At 44.4% G+C, this 20127-nt stretch overlaps 1 protein-coding gene across 1 annotated transcript in view; it reads left to right on the forward strand.

Moving 5' to 3' along the window:
- KTN1 (kinectin 1) overlaps positions 1-19870 on the forward strand; it is a 78132-nt gene extending 58262 nt beyond the window's left edge. The window contains exons 32-44 of the mRNA XM_075150800.1: positions 691-781; positions 2866-2952; positions 4777-4866; positions 5969-6049; positions 6509-6598; positions 6688-6780; positions 8127-8198; positions 8653-8736; positions 8935-9018; positions 11391-11474; positions 13393-13485; positions 18102-18225; positions 19369-19870. Of these exons, the coding sequence (XP_075006901.1) occupies positions 691-781; positions 2866-2952; positions 4777-4866; positions 5969-6049; positions 6509-6598; positions 6688-6780; positions 8127-8198; positions 8653-8736; positions 8935-9018; positions 11391-11474; positions 13393-13485; positions 18102-18225; positions 19369-19373 (1078 nt within the window). The 3' untranslated portion in view covers positions 19374-19870. The remainder of the gene's footprint in view (positions 1-690; positions 782-2865; positions 2953-4776; positions 4867-5968; positions 6050-6508; positions 6599-6687; positions 6781-8126; positions 8199-8652; positions 8737-8934; positions 9019-11390; positions 11475-13392; positions 13486-18101; positions 18226-19368) is intronic.
- The last annotated feature ends 257 nt before the right edge of the window (positions 19871-20127 follow it).

Consider the following 20127-nt stretch of genomic DNA (forward strand, 5'->3'; position numbering starts at 1 on the left):
TTGATTTAATTTTAAATGTATGCCAGCTCAGCTTTATGTCTGAAGAGTTAAATGGTGGTGTTTAAAGCAAAAGTGACAGGTTTTTTTTCTTGGAACTTCAGCTTTGTAGAGGGCTGTTGTTCGTGTTATAAATCATCTGGTAGAAGCCTTTTTCTAGGGAAGGTCTCAGGGGTTAAAGTGTGGTATAACGTAGAGCTGAAGTGCACTAAAGAACTATGTGAAAGCTAATGCCATGCCGGCTTATACTGTGCTACACAAATTGCCACTGTCATGCATTTTTTGCTGGCTGAATTATTTTTCTTTTAAGTTAAATGACTTATAAATTGTGGACTAGGTGCTTGAAAAAGAATGCTCTTACCCAGCAGGCGGTGCCTGTTTTGTGACATTGTACTAGAGTGGGCTGGCTGGCTTATCCTCGTCTGATGTGTTGCCTTTCCGTGGCCTTGATAAACGCGTGCAGATGCCTGGTGTAGGCAAAAACCAGCTTTACAATGGGCTTTGCTCTGGCAGCCCGCAGTTCACGGAGCAGTAGGAAGCAAGTGGTACTGCCAAGTCAGTCAGAGCAGCTTTTCAAAGAAAGTGTGTTGCTGGAAGGGAAGGAAAGTTAGTATATATGAAAGGGTGTCAGTGTTTCACTTGAAATTTCTTAAATGTCTCCTGACTTGTTTATTATTCTTTTTGCTAATTCAGGGTTGCAAGGAAAGAGAAGGAAATCGCCAGTCTCCAAAATGAGCTCGCCTCTCAGAGAAATGCTTTTGAGCAACAGAGGAAAAAGAACAACGTAAGGAAATTCTTCCCCCACCCCTCCAAAACAAAACCCAAACCCCAAAGAACAACCAAACCTGTGTGCGCAGCACTCCTCAATGCCTAAGGCATTCTGTTAAGAAAACGTTTGACAGTTGTCTGCTGTATTGTGTCCCCCGGACACTCCTCTTCTCTTTTCTTGGGAGTGACTAAGCGTACTTTACTTTACTGTTCCAAGTTCCGTCAGCTCTTTGACAAGTTGCTGATTTGATGAGAGGGAGGAGACTTGCTGGGGGACGCATCCCATAGCAAGTTCTCAGACTTGGATTCAAGCCTTGTTAGCCCTGTTGAGAAACACGTCCTTTGCCAAGGAAAGAAGAGGGGGTTTGGGGAGGGAGGGTGGGAGGATGAAGGGGGCCGTGCTCTGACTGAGTTGTGGTCCTTGCGCGTGGACATGGGAGGAGGCGTTAGCTTCAGGGCTCTCAGATCTGGCTCTTCCCATTCCTAAGAGTGACTAACCCTGATCGTCTGAAGGAGGTGAAGGACAGTGAGCCTTCCTTTACAGAGCTGCTGATGGTGCAGTATGGGTTGTTTGTGGGTGGAAGTAAAGATTCTATCTTTTATCGCAGAGCTGTGAAGTTGCCTCCTTGTAATACCTTATCTGTGCAGGGCAAGAAAATGGCATCTTTTAAGTTATATGAAAGAAAGTTGTTAAAATAGAGGATTTTTAACTGGCCTATCTCTTCTTGATAGCCTATAAAGGCTATTGCCTGAGTACAGTGCAATAAGCTTTATTGCTTAAAAGTGGGACGATATAAGGGAAGATGCACAAGAAAAATACTAAGAATGTGAGCTTTTGAGCAAGTAGTGGTGTTTAAGAGCTGAAATAAGGTAGAGAGGAAAGTGGGTATTATCAGCAGACAGATGAGCTGGGAAGGTAGAACACATGTGTGCCTGTTTCCTGGGGAATTGCAAGGTCTAAGTACCCTTCGCGGTGCAGGCAGAAATCTGGCTACTGCTAAAGGCAGACCATGCCTGTAGGTCCCAGCTTTCCACATTGCAATTTGATCTAATCTTGTTTTTATGTCCTGTGAGCCCTTAAAATAGCGGGCAAATGAAAGTGGTAAAGTAAAACTAGTATAGGTACATGTTAGGATTTGGATGCCACTTTGCGTGGTGAATTAAAAAAATAAAATACAGCCTTTCAAAAATAGCCCTTTGCTAGAGCGGATTGTTCTGGGGGTTGGGGTGGGGGTGGTGGAATCTAAGTCCTGAGCACCATAATCTCCTCCCCACAAGGCCCTTAGCACACATCCTTCTAGATAAGAGCTGTGAGGCTCTTTTTATAAGAGCTCTCAGCCTCCTAACTGAGCTTGCATGTTGACGTCTTGTGGAGTACACGTTTGATGACCTCGCCAAGAAAGATGCAGGAGCGCAATACGGCACGGTGGTGTTTCCATGCTGATCTGGGGTGTGCTCGCCACTGGCGAAATCCCAAAACCTCCCAGGAGGGCACTGGTGAGCAAACCAGTTTTCTTTGGGCACGGTGGAGAGAGCTGCGTGGGTAAATCCTGTGAACCAAGGCCCTGAGCTTTGTGTGTCTAAAATCAGCCCTGACGTAGTAGGTTTGGGCTGAGGGCCAAGGATCTACGCAGCTAGATCTGGTTGCAAGATCAGGGGCATAAATGTGTACACCTCCATGTATACTGGGGTCCATGCTGGGTTCTGCAACGCGACACGCCTAACACTCTGTTGTGTAATCTGTGGTTTGGTGTCTGTGTTCCTCACTACTTTTGAAAACTTCCCTCTTTCTTCTTACAAGTGCAGTCAAAGTGTGGGGTTGCTGTAGCGATACGCTCTGCAGTAACACTTGGATCAGTTTTGGACATGGGGGCAGGTTGGGCAGAAATTGGCATTTTTTTTTTCCCCTTTTCATTCAAACTCTTTGAACATCACACTTGTTTTTGCTAGTGTATGTCATCTTACCCGGCAAAATCATCTTGCAGTAACCAGCATTTAAATGCAAATGGTGGAATGTAATGCAAAATATATCTCTGAAGTAAAAGCGGAAACAGTTTGAATATTGGCTGAACTGAAATCATTCTTTCTAAAAATGATTAGGACCTTCGGAAGAAAAACTGGAAAGCAATGGAAGCATTGGCATCAACTGAAAAATTGCTGCAGGACAAAATGAACAAGACTGCCAAGGTTGTAATGTTAACTGCTGGAAACGATGCGTTAAGCTAGAAGCAGATCTGCAGCTGGTTTTTTAAATGAAATGGAGGCATTTAACTTTTACTGCAATTTAAATATAGTCTGTTCTGAGTGATCATTCATATACTCTCACCTCTGCTTCTTCCTGTTGTCTTTAGGTTTCTTTTATGTTTTTTATCCTTAATTTGTGGGCATGCTGATTTTTTGATTTCTATTTGCATAATTGTTAGAGCTGTCGTGAATTGTTTTTTTTTCTTTGTGGGGAGCTCTAGAATAAAACCTGTACTGGTGAGCAACCTGCTTTCATCTACTGGGCTTTTGCTGTGCTTGAATAAATTTATTGGACCTGTGAAGAACTAGGACTAAATTGTTATTTAAAAACCTGAGAGCTTCTCAGGAAAACAGTGTCACCACAGCTGTGAATTTCCTCCTTGAAAGCATATGAAGCTCGACAGGTTCTGTTGGAGCCAACGTTCAAAATGATACGGGGCGTGAATTGCTCCGAAAGGAGCTTGCATTTGCTATGAGCCTGATTTGGTGTTAATTGTCACTATGCAGATTTTAAAAAAAGCATCAAAATAACTTTACAAACACAAGTCAGGTAGCTAGAAGCAGAGGAGCTCCGGTTTGGGATTGTGCGTCTGTGTTTTGGAGATGTCTCCGCTCTTTGCTCAGCCCCGTGTTCAGAGAAGTTGCGTACCTGCTTTTGCTGTGTGCTAACGCTTGCCTGCTTTCTCTCGCAGTCGGACACTTCATCAAACAGCCATTTGCCACTTCTCGGTGGTTCCTAAATTGCTGAACACTAACACACTTAGCACAACTTCACAACCTAATGTCTCCTGTCCCTTTCTGTCTCTGAATCTCAACCTACTGATGCCACCGATCTCTTGCAGCAGAGGAACTCGGAGCAGCAAGGCGCAGTAACACTGATGTCAAAGAAAAAACCAAACCCAAATATTAGTGAAGGGTTTTCGCTGAAAGCTGCCTTCTGCGCAGGAGTTCAGGCTTTCTGCGTTTAAACTTGTACGGGAGCCTGAGTGTCGTATGGCTGAATTGAACCAATCTGCCACAAGCACAGCAAGCAAATTGTCGTGTGCCTGGTCTGCTTTTGATGTTAAATAAATGGAACGATGGATCTGTGGTGCCCTTGGCTCTGTGTATTTATATTTGCAGAGCAATGACAAAGAAAACCTGGAGATTGTCACACAGCTCTAATAATTATTTCCCATTGCATCCAGGCTTGGGGAAGGAGGATGTAAGGGTCTCCCTCTTGATTACTTTAATATTTAGAAGATACAGTCTTGCTTTCTTGGCCTGGTTCAAATGTGCATTAACACAAAGTTTCCTTTTGACTTTAATTCTCTGTTTTTGATGTCGTGATGTTGATTTATGGTGATTTTTCCCCCGCCTAAAATGATTTAAAATAAGTATGGATTTTTTTTTTAAACATTGTTGATTGACCGAAGTTCTTGTTTTTGAGCTCGCTCAACTTGAATGGCAGGGTTGGTGTGATCTGTGGATGCAGTTACTCAGCACAGTGTAGTTTGTGTTGTGAACGATGGTGTAATTTCTGTACAAACAGGCTAGATTGGAGGAGAAAGTAATGAAAATAAAAGCTTAAAAGCACAAACAAATGTGAAGGCCAAATTCTGAAGCAATTCGGTGTCAATTTTTGAAGCAATTTACTGGCAATTTTAGAGACTGTACAACCTTAAATGACTCTCTGGGTTAAGTAAGTTACTCTAGGCGTAGAAGAGGCTATTGCCAGGTCCATGGAGCGTGTTGCCCGATTTCACGTGAGCCCTTCTCTTGGTTTAGGAGAAGCAGCAGCATTTGGAAGCTGCCGAGGTGGAGACGCGTAAACTACTCCAGAAGCTGTTCCCTAAAGTCTCTCTTCCTTCTAACGTGGTAAGAGAAGTGGCTTTTCCTACCCTACTGCTGGGGGCCGCGGAGCTCTGGTCCTGCTGTGCTGGGCAGTCTGGGGCACTTCCCCGCGGTCCCTTCTGCCCTGAGGTTTTTGCAGTGGGACACGAGTGTCTTCTGCTGGCAATACCTGTAGCTGCCAGCAGCAAAGAGTCAAAGCTGCAGACGGTTACTTCAAGAAAAGTGTTAAAACAAACAAAAAAAGTTTTTGTTATTTTGTGTGTTTAACTGCCCCAACATCTGTTTCATCTGCGTGTGTTATTTTGTGTCTAACTGAGACAGTAAATTTTCAGGGGCGGATAAGGTCTGCTGCGTGTTTGCTCTCTGTCTGGCACGATGGGGATTCATCTTCCCCAGCGGCTGTGCGGATAACGGCTGGCCCCCCTTTCCAGAGGGGCTGCGCTGCCTCAGTGCCAGTTAATAAAATTCAGGAGAGTTTATTTTATTCCCGAAGTTCCTTTTGAAAACCACTGATTTCCGATTTTGTATTCTTGGTGGCTTTCTGTTGTTTGCAAGGGAAGTGCGCTGGTGTGGTTTAGATTGTGTGCATAATGTGAAATGAGGCTGGAAAACTGGGGTCTGTGTTTCACTTGTAACATCTAGAGGTTTTGAGTATTCATATTTAAAAGTATTCTCAAACGTGTTAAAGTTAATCTCCTGATGAACTAGAAATAGTCTTTAAAAAGGCTGTTTCTGTAAGGTTTCAGTCCCTAGAATTAAGTGGCAAGTGTCTGCTTTAACTGCTCAGGGATTTTGGAAGAGATTCCCTTAAGTCTTCAAATACTTCTTGTAGAGCCCTGACACTTGCAGGGAGATCTCTGTCACCCAGTTGTATTTCAGCACTTCCAAGCCCCCGTGAACTGTGTCTCGCTCGTAACCTCGTGCTCCTGCATTGCCGCCCGCCGACTGTCAGCTCTGCTCGGCTTCGTGTGGCACTAGCCCAACGGCTGCTGTCAGCCTGTGCGTTAGCTCCGGGGAATTAGGGGACTCAAACACTGCTCTGTAAGCCTGCGGTTGGGAGGCAAATGTCCTGAAGGTAGATTTATTGAGGTTATTCTCAGCTTTAACTGAATGCTTCTCCCAACAGAGTCATACTGAATGGATATGTGGGTTTGAAAAGATGGCTAAAGAATACTTGAGAGAGGCTTCAGGATCTGAAGACGTCAAGGTAGGCACAAATGGTGGACAACTTCCTTGTGCGTATTTTTCCAGTATAAATCTTGCAAATCGTGCTCTGGGTTGTGAAGTTCAAATTGGCAAACGGGTGACAAGAAAATTGTTTTATAGATACTTGCATCTTGTAAATCAGAAATGTATTTGCATCTTCAAAAAGCACCTTGTGGAGTTGTGAAAACGTTCATGAAATTCAAAATCCCTGTTCCCTTTTTCAAGTAATCTTTTTTTTTTTCAGGCAACTCAGAATTACTGCAGTAACTCACGTAAAGTTTGTGATTGAGTATTGAGAGTTGTAGGTGAACACGGCACTTGCTGTTGTCTTCGCATGGGTTGGAACGAAAGACCTGCCAGTGTGAATGATACTAGCTCGCTTGTTGAAAAAAGATAAATAATAGGACTCAAAGCCGTCAGCTGAGACGTGACTCTTCTGGTCCCTTTTTTCCTTTGCCAGGCTATGGAGCAGAAGTTGAAGGAGGCCGAGGAAATGCACATACTGCTGCAACTGGAGTGCGAGAAATACAAATCGGTTCTGGCGGAGACGGTAAGCAGGATGCCTGGTCGCCTGTGCCTTGTGATGTTGCAAGCTGCCTTTCTTCTGCCGTAAGCTTTCAAACCCCGCTCTCTTCTTAGGAGGGGATTTTACAAAGGCTACAGAGGAGTGTGGAGGAGGAAGAAAGCAAATGGAAGATAAAAGTTGAAGAATCACAGAAGGAACTTAAACAGGTATTTCTGAAGATCCGCTTTTTGCGGCAGCCAGGCAGTTTCTACTTGAAGTCCCAGAGGGTGTTCAAGCGCTGTGAAGGCAGGTGTAGAACAGCCCTGGCTGCTGGTTTGATGTGTGCGTGACCAGTGGATGAAAAAGGTGAAATCTGCAGCCAGTATAATAGGAACGATTCCTCCTTATAACAATAGGATTTTTGGTGCTCTGATACTTAGCTTCATGCTAAGAGTGACTTATTTTTTTGAGGAACATCCTTCCATTTAAAAAAAAACTAAAAAGTGGTGGAATTGTTGGTGTCTTTAGATTTGTGTGGCTATGCCTGTTGCCATCTTTAGAGTAGCAAGAACAAACAAACAGCACAGATATAAGGTCTTTGACCATTATGGCAAGTCTGCGTCACAGTCCTTTGCAGGTGATGCAGAAGGCAGCCAAATAGCATGTAGTGATGTTAATGCTGATGGGATAGGAAGCCAAAGATTCAGGAGTGTATCTGTGTCCCATTAATGTGCCCAGGAATACATATTTTTCTGATCCTGGCAACTCAGACTGTATTTCTGTTAAGCACCTGTTTTTTTCAAAGTCTGTTTGTGAACAGATACAGACTTTTTGTGCTGAAATTTAAGTATCATATAACAATTTTTTGGAAGCTGTTAAAATAGTGCTTAATCCATTATGGTCAACTAATTACACTTGAAATTGCCTGCAAAGCTTTCCATTTTTAGGAAGGCTCTGTTGCTAGCAAAAGTGGTAAGAAAAAAGCCTTTTATGTTTTTTTCCTAATCTAGAGTTAAAGTAGGTCAAGCTGTTTTTTTTTTTTGAAAGAAATTATTTCTAAAGTACTTCTGCTTAGTAAATTTGGGTGCCGGAGAATGAGCCTGGAGCAAACAGATAGGTGATTTATAAACATCTTGTTTGAGGGGCTTATAAAAGGCTGTCAGATCTTGAACTATAGATGTGCTACCATCTGCTGCACTTATGCAGCCTCTAATAAGGCTAAATGTGCTGCATTTGGCTACATATAATACATGGATGGAGACAGTCTTCCCTGTCTAGGAAAGATATTTCCCTTACCATGGCTAATGGACGACTGGCTTAATCCTTATATTCTAAATCTCAGGCATGTAGGCTCTAACTATCAGAGAACTTCTTATGCTTGGAGAAGGGAGGAAAAGTGTTATAATGGAAACTCAGTATATTGAATTATTTGAATGAGCATCTTATTTTATTCAGTTGCTGTAATTTCATCCTTAAAATTTTTAAATTGTAGAAGCAAGCTTGTGTGTATATGGAGGGTCTGTCTCAGAGCAACCCAACTAAACGATATATTTATCTTTCTTGAAAACTGCAGATGCGTTCTTCAGTCGTTTCTTTGGAGCACGAGGTAGAGAGGTTAAAGGAAGAAATCAAAGAAGTTGAAACTGTACGTGCAGGTGTTTTTTCTTTGAAGCTTTCTGTGACTTAAAACATGATTTAGGCTTATGCTGTAAGTCTGAACTTCCTAGGACTTCTCTCCTGCGAATAGTGCAGCCTATGCTGCAGTTCAAACTGAATCTTTTGGCCAGTGTTTTTAAGAAGGAGAGAAGCTGGGTACTGGAAATTGTCCTGGTTTTTACTTCTGTACTTGCCCACTGGGGCTTTTTCCTTGTGAGACTGAGCAGTTTACTGCTTGTTGATGATCTTGGGCTTGATTTTTTTCTTGTTATCTTTTTGAAATGTAACAGTTTAAATCTGTGCTGTGCAATCACTGGATTTGAAATGCTCTCTAAATATCATGGAGTATTTGATAGAAATTTATAGCTAACAATAAATCAAGAAAATGATACTGCAAGAAAACACTGAAAACATCTGTTTTAACTCTCTTTTTCTGTTTCTAGCTTAAAAAAGAGAGAGAACATTTGGAAAGTGAACTAGAAAAGGCAGAAATAGAACGATCTACTTATGTTTCAGAAGTCAGAGAGGTAAACATAATTGACCAAACTGTTCTTTTTCTTTTGTTCGGTTACCAGTTGGCTGGCAAACTAATCTAATGCTTAGCCCCCGTGGCTGAGGAGTTTATATGCTTGTGACCTTAGGGTAGAGCGACACACTAATAACTGAGCAGAAGAAAAGTGGGCATCCTAAGGAGACAAATCCTAAAACTCTAAACTTCATTTCAGCTCAAAGATCTGTTGACTGAATTGCAGAAAAAACTTGATGATTCATATTCTGAAGCAGTAAGACAGAATGAAGAGTTAAATTTGGTAAGAAGCTCATTCTCCGCTGGGCACAAACTAGGCTCCCAGCATACTTATGAAGCGGAGACTTATTTCAAATCCTGTCTGTTCTGCTAACCTCTTCAGCTTGATATTTTTGTCCATTGCAATCATTTATGTAGTCTGACTTTTACAATTTGTCTCTTTCTCTGCTCCTAACAATAGCATGTCTGGTTCTTAAGACTTTTTCCAAAGTCTGCAAGACTTTCATTCCTGAAACTTCTTGAGAATCAATGTTTTACAGTATAGACATACGCAACAGCAAATATAATGTCCTCGGAGCAATAAAAGTTGTGCTCCCGTCGGTTTAATTTGAGGATTATTTTCTGGTTGTTTTTTTCCAAAGCTTTTGAGGATGCAACTGTGGTATCCGTGCTCTGACTGTGCAGAGTCTTTTCCATCCTCCTCTCTATGTACAGAAATTGGCCAAAACCACTGTCAGATGATTTCAGAGTATCCAGCCATTCAGCAGCTGGCGTCCTGACGTGGCTGAATAGCTGTTCTGGCTTGGTGCATGCGCTATGTTACAGCGTCTTTAGCTAGCAATGCTATCCAGCCAATAATGCTCCTATACCAGGTTTTCTCAAGAAGGGGTTGGAGTAACCGAGGCCAGACCTGTAGACCCAAAGATGTGTGGTTTTCTGGTTTGAGTCCTTTCACTTCTCACTTGTTTCAGTGATGTGATTTTAAGGCTGCAGGAGCAGTCAGATCCTTCCTCTCCTGGTGTTTGAATAGTGCTTCTTGCTCTTGAGCCAGAACTGGGGAAGATTGTCTCTGTCACCATGTCTTTGGTAGGTTTTGGAGTAGTTGATGGGACAAACTGTCACTGCAGGTTGAGCTGCTGATCTCACCAGGGTACTGCCACTAATGTAACTGGGTTAAAATAGTTGATTTAAAAAAGCCCAAACCCACAATAACAATCTGCTTAAATTTAATAGGATGCTTGGCAAGTCCAGTACAGCATTGATTAGCATCCTGCCTCAGCAACCAAAGCCTCTCGTTTTGAAAGCAAGGGAAATGGGAATTGAATGCATATCTTACAGTTAATCAGTAAACGCCAACCTCTTGAATATGAGGGGCAACAATCTATTATGTCTGTAAAAACAAAAACTTAAAAAGCTGAGCTCTCTGCTAGGGCAGCTTGACTCTGCAATCTGATGATGCTGTACTGGTAGAAGCGTGAGGAGGTGGTAAACAACTACCTTCATGCAAATGGCTCAGGAATGCTGTCCAGTGTATATGAGTGGTTTTTTGCAGTAGGCAGGAGGCTGAGGAATAGAAATGATGGGATTTCAAAATGTGCTTCCCACTGATTTATAAGGTGGGCAAGGAGAGAAACTGAAACTACAGAAGAGCTCAACAGTGCTTCCCCAAAATACAGAAAACCAGCATCCACCAGTCCAGGTACTCCAAAGGGAGAGACCTTCCAAGGGTGAGACAAATGTAATGCGTAGGTTGGGAATCAGTGAGAATTCAGGGCTCTGAGTAGCCTATTGTTCACTTCTTTACTCCCCTGCTGGCTCCCAAGAAGATTGACCGCAGGAGTAGTGCACGCTAGCACAGTGCACTTCAGAGGCACAAATCCAACAAAATTGGCACTCGAGCTTCTTGTTAGCACTCCTATTTGAGGCTGAAGCCTTAAGTGCTGTGGCTGGTTCTGTATGCTGTGTTGAAGAGCAATCAAAATATTCTTTAAAAAATGTTTATTTCCTTCGGAAGGCTGTAGTTTAAGGGCAGTCAGTACAAAGTATTCATCCCTCTTGACTGAAATAATTTCACTTTTTTGGATTGAATTTAAACACAATCAACAACTTAATATACCCCTGTCAGTGATTCATGCCTTGATGTGACATTAACAGACTGGTTAAGTCAATGTAGTTGTAGTAAGTGGTGCTTCATTAAGATGACAAGTAGAGCTTTTTAGTTTATTCAGCAGTGAAGTGACTGTTTATCCTGAATTAGGAAGATGACAATCTACATTTTTGCATATTTGCTGTGAATTAAGTTGAATTCTGGGCTGACTGGTGATAAGAATGCTGGAGAGGCTTACGTACTTTCAGTAGTGCTAATATTTCTACCGGCAATATAGTTTAAAAGTCGAAACCACTTGTGATCAAGCTCATGCCAACCATGTCTTTTCTTCTGTAGTTTCCATTCTTTACATTTATCTTTACAGATGGAGTCTCTCTTCCTTGACTGTCCCTGTAAACCTCATCATACGTGTTGACTAATCCAGTGTGTGCAATAATTGTTAGCAGTCTTACTCCCTTTGCAGTCAGTGTGCACTGCGTTAATCTGTGGGACAGACAGATAAAATCCCTGTGTGAAGGAAACTGATTTTCTTTGTTACTATTTTGCAGCTGAAAACGCAGCTAAACGAAACGCTATCAAAACTCAAAGTTGATCAAAATGAGAGACAGAAGGTAGCTGGTGACTTGCCCAAGGTAAGCAGAGACCCTTGACAGTTGCAGATCTAAATGTTATTGAAACCCTCAAGATCTGTCGTTTTGCAGTGCTGGAAAACATAGTGATTTGAGCGGCTTGAGCAGACTGCCTGCCTGGTGGGGTGTCTTACTCTACTCGCTGGTTCCCCAAGTGACTGGGACTGTGGGTGTAAGAGCTCATGCAAGATACCTGCGTGTCTGTTGAAATGATAAAAATGCAACTAGCAGCTCTGTTTAATTATCCTTCTTGAAAGAGTCTCTTGTTCACAGTAATTTTATGCTAATGGGAACAAGTGGTGATTTGGGGCTGACAAATAATTCTTTATTTAAAGAAATCCAGCCTAACAAAAAGTCCATCCCACAGCCCTACACCCACACCACAGCCTGAAGCTTTTAAATCCCGTTTCAAATGGTAGTGGTTACAAGTTGGTTTACAAGCCATCTGCCTGTTGGCATGCGGTTACAAATCGGCTATAACCCAGGAGACTGCAAATCTTTAAAGTCAGCTCTACGCAAGCTTGATGAGACAAGCAGGTGGGTTACCTCTGCTCTTCCTCAATGGCTGCTCTTGCAAGATGGATTGGAGTGGGAAATCTTCAAGCATGAGAGGTCTCAGTGCTGTCTGTCACCCCAGAAAGGAACCTCTCACGGGAGAATTGATAAATGGCGACAAGAATAGCCTGCAGCGTGGCTGAGCTCTGGCTCCAGACTGTAGAACACCTTGTTCCTTCTGCGGTGCTGCTTTCTCAGCCGTGAGTGTAACATGAAACTGGGAAGTATACGTAAACCTTAAAGGTTGCTAGTGCTTTGGGCTTAACAGCAGCTGTATCTTCTACAGCTGTCCTGTCTCTTGGGTTATCTTAAGACCTGTCCAGTGGTGGACCAGCGGGCTGGTTGACAGGGTCAGCGGTGGTCTTGGTGCCCTGGCAACGTGCCTGCTTGTGGAAGCTGGGCTCTTGTCACAGGGGACAGCCTGAAGGAGGTTTAATGAAACATTAAGCACCTTTGTGCCATCTCACAATATTTTGGAGGTGAGAGGAAGGCATAAAGCAAAGTATGGAAGATGGACAGTGAGCCTTTCCTTAAGGAACGTGAGAATAACTGGACAGTGGTTAGAAGAGGAATAACACTTGGCTTGTGATGGGGAGGCAGAGGAAGGAGGCAAAGCAAGGGCCAGACTGGCAAGCTGGGAGGGGATCTGTCCCACAGCTCTTGGAGATAATTCCCTAAGGCTGGACTGCGTTCATCAAAAGCAAAGGCTGTACCAGAAACTCAGCTATGTAGCTCAGCAGGGGAAGGTGACAAAAAGAGGAGAGGGAAGAAGCCTAGTGAGGAAACTGGGCTGCGTTCTTGCAGGACTGGAGTGGGGAGAGCTGTTGGAGGGGCAGGTCTTGTCCTGGGAGCAGGGACAGATGGTCACAAAAGCACTGCGAGGAGGTGAGAAGACAAAGGAGACCTGCTGTAATAAGGTGTTTAAAACATTCTGCTTGGACAATTATATTGGATGTTGACATATGAAGCGAGCTGTGCTGATGTCCCTGGTTCATGGTATATTCTATATAAATGCAGATCTATGGTTAGGCTTTTGGAGGACTTGCCTGTGCTGTTACTCTTGCTCAAAAAACTTGCTGCACAATTTTTACCTGATAACTTGACATGAGACTATTAAAGCTTCCCTGTAGAATTGCTTTCAAATGCAGGCAGGCTGACATACAACGTGCTGATTGTACGGAGACATGTCAATCTTGGCAAGTGTGTTGGTCCCCTGAGCGAATCTGGCATAAAACAGATTTCCTCCTGAAGAGTGACTTCCTGTGTCTCTAGCGCTCTTGAAGAGATGGGGGTTTGCTTCTCAGCCTTTCCTAATTGTTGTGCCTCCCCTGTATGGTTGTTTGTTTTTTTTTTTTCTTCCCTACAGGCCCAGGAGTCTTTGGCATCTCTTGAGAGAGAAATTGGAAAAGTTGCTGGGGATGCCAACGTTATTGAAAACAGCGATGTTTGCACAGAGTCGGTGAGTGTTTCCTTTGAGCCCGTGCTCAGGGGCAGTGCAAATCTCACTTTGGGAATTGAGGTCCAGCAAAGGAACAGGACGTGTTCTGCTGATGGTAAACTAAGGCTTGATGAAAATTCCTGTCCTGCAGCTTGTCAGGGTGGTGTCTTGGAGCTGTATCCCAAGGATGCTGACATCTTTCTAGCATTGGGAGTTCTGCTGTCATCTGGATCATGACCTCTTTCTCATAGCTCAAATTTGTAAGGGGGAAGGGGAGAGACTCTGGGTATGAGATCTGGGCTTCCAAATGGTGGTTGGTTTGGTTTGGGCAAAAGTGGAAAAGGTCTGGGGAAGATGCCCAGACTTGTCCTTTCAAGAAGGGAGGCTAAAAATAAATCTGCTTATTACTAAATAAGCTTGAAATATTAACTGCTGGGTTGGTGCTTGCTGACACCTGTAACGCCAAAGAAAGAAGGCAGTCTTGCATGCCCTGTAACACCAAGGCAGATGATGTCTCTTGCCAGGACATTGACCTTTCTGGTCCCCTGCAGCTGTGGGCAAGAACCTGTCCTTAGCTACTGGTAGGTGCCTGAATTCAACTTCAGCTGGTCCTAGCTCCTGGAAATCTGTGCTGACCTAGAAGTGGTCCAGCAGCAAAATGTTACTAGCCTGAGCTTCGGTAAGCCACGGACTTGAGCCCTGCCTTGTGCTGTGGGTGGGCAACTCTCCAGATTGGTGGTGTTTTTATATCCTCCAGCAGTGGCATTGCAGTTGCAGGGTCTGGAATTGGGTGGACTCTGTCTGGGGTGGCCTGTTTTCACACTTGCAGGTGACTTGCCTGAGCCTCTGGGTTATTGTTTGCACGGATGATTGCTGAACTGCTTGTGTAGCTGGTACTCCGAGTGCTGGCCCTAAAAAGACACTACCTGTACAAGTGGTTGAGTCATGGCTTTGTAACTGGGCTTCTCCATCTCTGGAAACGAGAACTTTTCACACCAGCTTCAAAATAGCTTCAGAACAGCTTTCCAGAAGGCAGTTGGGAAGGGGAAGGCTAAAGCAGATGCCTTCCCAGCACGTTTTACACAGCTAAGTGGTGTCAGTGGAACTCATTACCCATTTTCTTCTGATGGATAGAGTGGAAGGAAATACTGTCGTTTGAGGGGGAGAGGAGCACTTGCTGGTAGGACAAATAATTTATATCTACTCCTTTTAGCTGCTGAAAATAAGTAGCTTCATCAGCTGTGAGAGGAAGCTAGGAGTCCTCTAAGAGTACTGTAGGCTTTTGCCTTTGTAGTCATTAGCAGAAATGAAATGGCTTTTCCAGTGTGATCGGTCGTGGATGCTGCTCGACACTTGTCTTGTGGGCTCACTGTGTCTGAGCCAGAGATGGAGCTGGGCCTGCGAGACCACAGATGTCCCAACCCTGTGAGCTGGGTTCCTGGGAGGGTTGGTAGGTCTGCCGAGCCCTCTCCTGTGTTGCCAGCAGGAGGCCAGCCGGTGATGGTGACAATCCGGTGCTCTGTGTCCCTGTCTGCAGCAGGCTGGAGAAGAAAAGCCCTCCTCAAACCAATGCTTGCCCTCTGCTATGCCTTCATGGCTTATCCAAGTGGTACATCAGAACAGCGATGCCATCAGCCGTGGCATTTTGTGGCTGGTGACACTGGTGAGCCCTCTCCTGAGCTGGGTGTCATTAGGTGTGCCCTGCTGTGGCTTGAGCATGCTAGTTTGATTTAATTGCTTTTACCTTAACTTGCTTAACCCCTCTGGCTCATGCATTGCTCCGCTGTAGCTGCGTGGGCATGTTGTGGAACCCTAACCAGGTTTCCTCCAGAATATCCATCTCTTTATACGGAAGAGGAGTGTGGAAAAACAGTCCTAATAAACCTGTAATTAAGCCTTCATTAGTGGAAATATGTTAATTGTCTAAGCAGCGCTCTTGACAGGTAGCCGTTGGCAGAGGCTGGAATTAGAACATTATCTTTTTCCCCAGGCCCTTTTTGCCGTCTCCCCAGAAGCCTAAAAACCCAGCTTAAAATAGCTCTCAGATTAAAAAAGAAAGTCTTCCAGCCACTTCCACCTAGCAACAGTGTCTTTTTTTTTTTTCAGGAAGGACCTGAAAACACATGCTTGAAAACGAGCATATTTGTTCCTTCTGGGTACTGGAACCAACCCACAAAATTGAGAAATGCTGCTTGCGTAAACCCTCAGACACATTCTATGTGTTTTCTTTAGGCTCCTTCTCTTTCTATTTAAAACCAGACCATTTGGTTTTTCTAATCAGCTTCCTTGTCACTTATGGGACTAGATGATGACTAAAGGGTGCCTTTTAGTATGCTTTAAGGAAGTCATTTATATTCAGCAGTTTGCTTAGGCAGTAAACTTACTTCGAGGCTTATATGAAATCTAATGTGCTTTTCCCCCCCAGATCTCGGTGCGAAACACTCTGTCACCGAAAACTGGAAATGCCGTACGTGTAAAGCATGGTGGAGGGGAATCTGTCAGTTCAGCGCCTGTCTTAGCTATTGGGTCTGTGATTGCAGGGTGTTCCCCACTACCATCCTCTTCCTCTCTTCATCCCCATATCTCCCAAAGACATGCTTTCCCCCGAGTCACGGAGAGCGTGGGGCTGGGGCACAGCAACGACTGCGTAAGGCTGTCTTGCACTCCTGCGTTAGCAGAAGCTGCAGTATGACTGTGTTGAGCCCAAATCCATCGGGAGCTGGTCAGGATGGGCCCCAGGAAGGTTGGGGATGTGTCTATAATTCATGAGTAAACACCGCCTGAAATTAGTGAAGCCACAAAACAGAAGGGAGAGGAAGCAAATAAGGGGGAAGAGAGCTCTTCCAGAGATGAGGGCTGAGAGTGAATTGAAAGGCTCCTTCATTGCTTCTGCTCGTGATGGTTTCTACGCTAATGCACATGCACTCTCATACCCAGCACTACCGGTCAGTGCTGCGATTCATTCATTTGCTGGGATGCTAATTGCATTTGCCTTTCCGCTTTCATCAACCCGTATGAGATTGTCAAGACTGAGAATTCGCTTAGCGGACCTGATTTTCTACTTTAATAAGGGTAAAGTAGGTTAAGGCTACCCTAATACAGATTCCCAATGATTTTTTACAGTAGAAAAATGTTTACCAGTTGCACTTAAGAGCTTTGCAATATATTGTTTTGTCCTCTTGCCTGAGCCCGGAGTAGTTTCTGTAATGGTGCAGGTGGTTGAGTTTGATTTAATGCCCGCTCTGCGTTACAGCAAGTCTAGCGGCATTTCCAGCCAAATGGGAGCTGGGAAAGTGGCCCTCTCTGAACTCACTCTAATTTCCCTGAAACTCTACGGAGAGATTTGCAGCAGCATTATGCATCAGTCTCGTTCTGTTAGTAAAACCGCTTTCAGTTGGAGTGGAGTTGGCCGATGCTGAGCGCTTGCGAACACCTCTGTGCTCATGTTGAGAATTGGGTACTTCTGTATTGCTGACGCCAAGGCAGAGTTGCTTATTTTTAGCTGTTAAATTGCAAGGGAAAGCTCTCCTACAGGTTATCTGCACGTCCGTGTTATAAGCTGAGTAAGCAGTAGTAATGTGTGTGTTAGATGCGGAGTTCTTTGTATGCCTTCGGAGGAGCTAATCAATAAAGGTAATAAAACAGGGATTATATCACTATTAGCTCAGCAAGACTGACTGTGGGGAGGAGGGCAGGCAAGAGAGGAAGAGTCCATTTTGAGTTGTGACATTTCCCTATTAATAAACTGTTGAACTCCGTATTAAAAAAAAAGCACTTATTTTTGTTTAAAAAAGCAAGCTCAGCATTTTCACTTCAGAGCGAGAAACCAGTTTTCTAGCTCTTGGTAGCTTCCTTTTTTCCATTTCTCTCTGACTGGTGCTTAGACTGGTTTGTGAAATCCTTATCTAAGGCCGGGTGTCGCTGGCAAGCAAGAATTTCACAGGGGCTCGGAGCAGAGCGTGAACCTGTGGGATAGCGGGTGGGCAGCAGCCCACGTCCCGAGCCTGAACAGGAGCACCGGTGCTGTGGCATGGGTGGGGAAAGGTGTGTATCTCCAGCCAGCTGTTTCAAATGGTTTCACAGCTGGAACTGCCTTGTGTTTGGGTATTACTGCTGAGGACACCATCCCACATACAGATCCTCATACAGACCAAGTCCTTGGTGGTCCAGCAGCCTTGTTGTTACAGCTGCGGGGGTCAGAAGCCGTCCCTCCCGCTGGGTGCACCGTCACTGTGCTTAGCACCCTGCCTAATAAAGCACGCGCTCTCGTCTGCGTGGGGTTTTCAGCCAGGCTTGTGGGGACGTGGGGTAATAACTTCTGAGGCCAGATCCGCTGTGGTTACGAGCACAATTCCTGGAAGTCCGCGAATAAGTGGAGTCCTGGGCAGGGAGGGTGGGAGCTGGAGGTCAGCGACGCTCTCGCCAGCGTTCGGCCTGTGGAGGTAATTCCCTGGAACAGGAAACGGCTTCTTGACTTTGAACCACGTTCTCTTTAAATGTGGCCATAACCCTCTGACTTACAAGAATTGTTCCCATCTGCGCAAAGAGTTGTAATTTTATACTGAGGATCTAATTCTAGGCTTTCTTGGTAATTAGATTGCAAATGAGTTTTTAATGATTTTTTTCCCTTCTTCCAGGAATTGACTGATAAAAGACTAAATGTGGCGGTGAATCTTAACCAGGATGTAGGTCATCTCAAGAAGCTGCTGGTGTCAGTAAGCCAAATGCTGTCAAAGGGACGAGAACACTACCAGCTAGTAGGTAGGTGTGGCTGGTGGCTGTCTAGTTGAACTGGGTGGCTGTCAGGAAGGACAGCCTGTGGTGGTGGGACAATTTAACAAGTCTGGTGTCAAAATCTGAAACCGTCTCTGTGCAATTCATCAAAAGCTTCTAGTAGGCACCAGATTTATCCCTCTCTGGATCCATACTTCAGTTAGTTGGGACTAATCTTGCATCTCTATGTCCCTCTCTGGCTACGTAACTCTTTGTCCTTCCCTTCCACTACTTGCCACTTCACGCAGGTTTCCCAAAGCTTTGTTCTCCCAGTGCCTGTGCCTTGTTCCATTCCCTTCGTCCCAGCTACACGAGCAAAATGTCTACACTTCCATGCTCTGATTGCTTTGGGATGGACGATATAAAGTAACCCACTGGGCTTTCACTGAGTTAACGCAATGGCTTGCTGTGGTCACGGGGATATGAGTATCTGAAGCATCAGTCTGGCCTGAACTCTTTTTCCAATTATAGACACACAAACAAGGCTTTTATTTTAATACACAGCCAACTTGGAAACCTGGGCCTTTGTGGTTGACTGCATCATGCTGGTAAACTTCTTAAATGACCCAAAGTTAGCTAACGGTCAGATAAACTCGAAACACTGAACTTCCTTGGGAAGCTGATGCAGCTTGTGAGCCTCTCCTAGATGCGAGCCGGGTCTGAAGGCGGGTTGTGAACTGTTTGGTTTGGGAGGCAGCAACGCCTTGGCACTGAACGAGCTGCTGCGAGAAGTGTCAGAACTCCCTCTCGTCTGCTGAGGATGGGGACTTGGGTTTTTTTTCCTGGTCTAGGTATTTTTTTTTTTCTGCTCCTGCCTCTGTAACACAGCGTGGGCGGCAGAGCTGGTCTGAAGGGCTGGTAACAGGGTGTTCACGGTGGGGTGAGCCCAGTCTCGTAGGATGGGCTTGGTGCATGTGGGAGGAAGGTGCTACCTGCACCTTGGCCTCTGCTCTGGGAGGCTGTTCTTGCTCAGCCTCCTCCACCCCAGCTTGTTCCTCTGGGCTTCGTCATGGGCTGATGCTAACGAAGCGGCTGGCGTGAGCCGCTGAAGCGCTGGCGAGGTGTGGATTTGCTTGAACGCTGCCCTTCGGAAAGTGCTCGGCTGACGTGGCGTTTGTGTTTCTCTTGCAGAATGAAGTCACGGGGGAATCGTTCATTTGAGGATGGCAGAAGGCATTGTATTATATTTTGCCAAATTAAAGCCTTATTTATGTTTTCACCCTTTCTACTTCGTCAGAAACACTGAACAGAGTTTTGTCTTTTCTAATCCTTGTTAGACTACTGATTTAAAGAAAAAACCCAACTCTGTAGACACCTCCAGAGTTTAGTTTTATAATAAAAACAAACCTGTTTGGATAATTAGACCTTTACATTCCTGGAGAGACAGTAAACACATAACCTTTTATCTTATTTTGCTCAATAAAACTTGTTCAGAAAACTCCAATGTGGTAAAGTCACCAATGGGATATAACATTTTAATACTGATGTTGTACACTGTTTTACTTAATTACATTTTTGGGATTAGCTGCCTCTGACTTCAACCTCAAGTAAACACTCCTTTTTTTTTTTTTTTTTTTGTTTGCTAATGTAATCAGTTTTTGTAATGGTGTCAGCAAATAAAGGGATGCTATTATTCAAGGTGTTCCTGCTCTCTTCTTTTAACTGAATGTGGATGACTCAGGTGAGATTTCCACCTCTCCCCTCCCTGAAATGAGGATCACGCTGCACTCGGTGTACTTGTTTTTGGGCAGAGGAGGTGGCACAAGCTTGAGAAGAGGCAAACTGGCGTGCTTGCAAGCTTCAGAGCAAGGCTTCCTTTTAAAGAAAAGGTACTAAGGTTTAAAAAAAAAAAAAAATAGAAGAAATCCCCAACAAACCATCATGCGAACT

The sequence above is a fragment of the Calonectris borealis genome, chromosome 5 (assembly GCF_964195595.1).
Source record: "Calonectris borealis chromosome 5, bCalBor7.hap1.2, whole genome shotgun sequence".
NCBI lineage: Eukaryota > Metazoa > Chordata > Aves > Procellariiformes > Procellariidae > Calonectris > Calonectris borealis.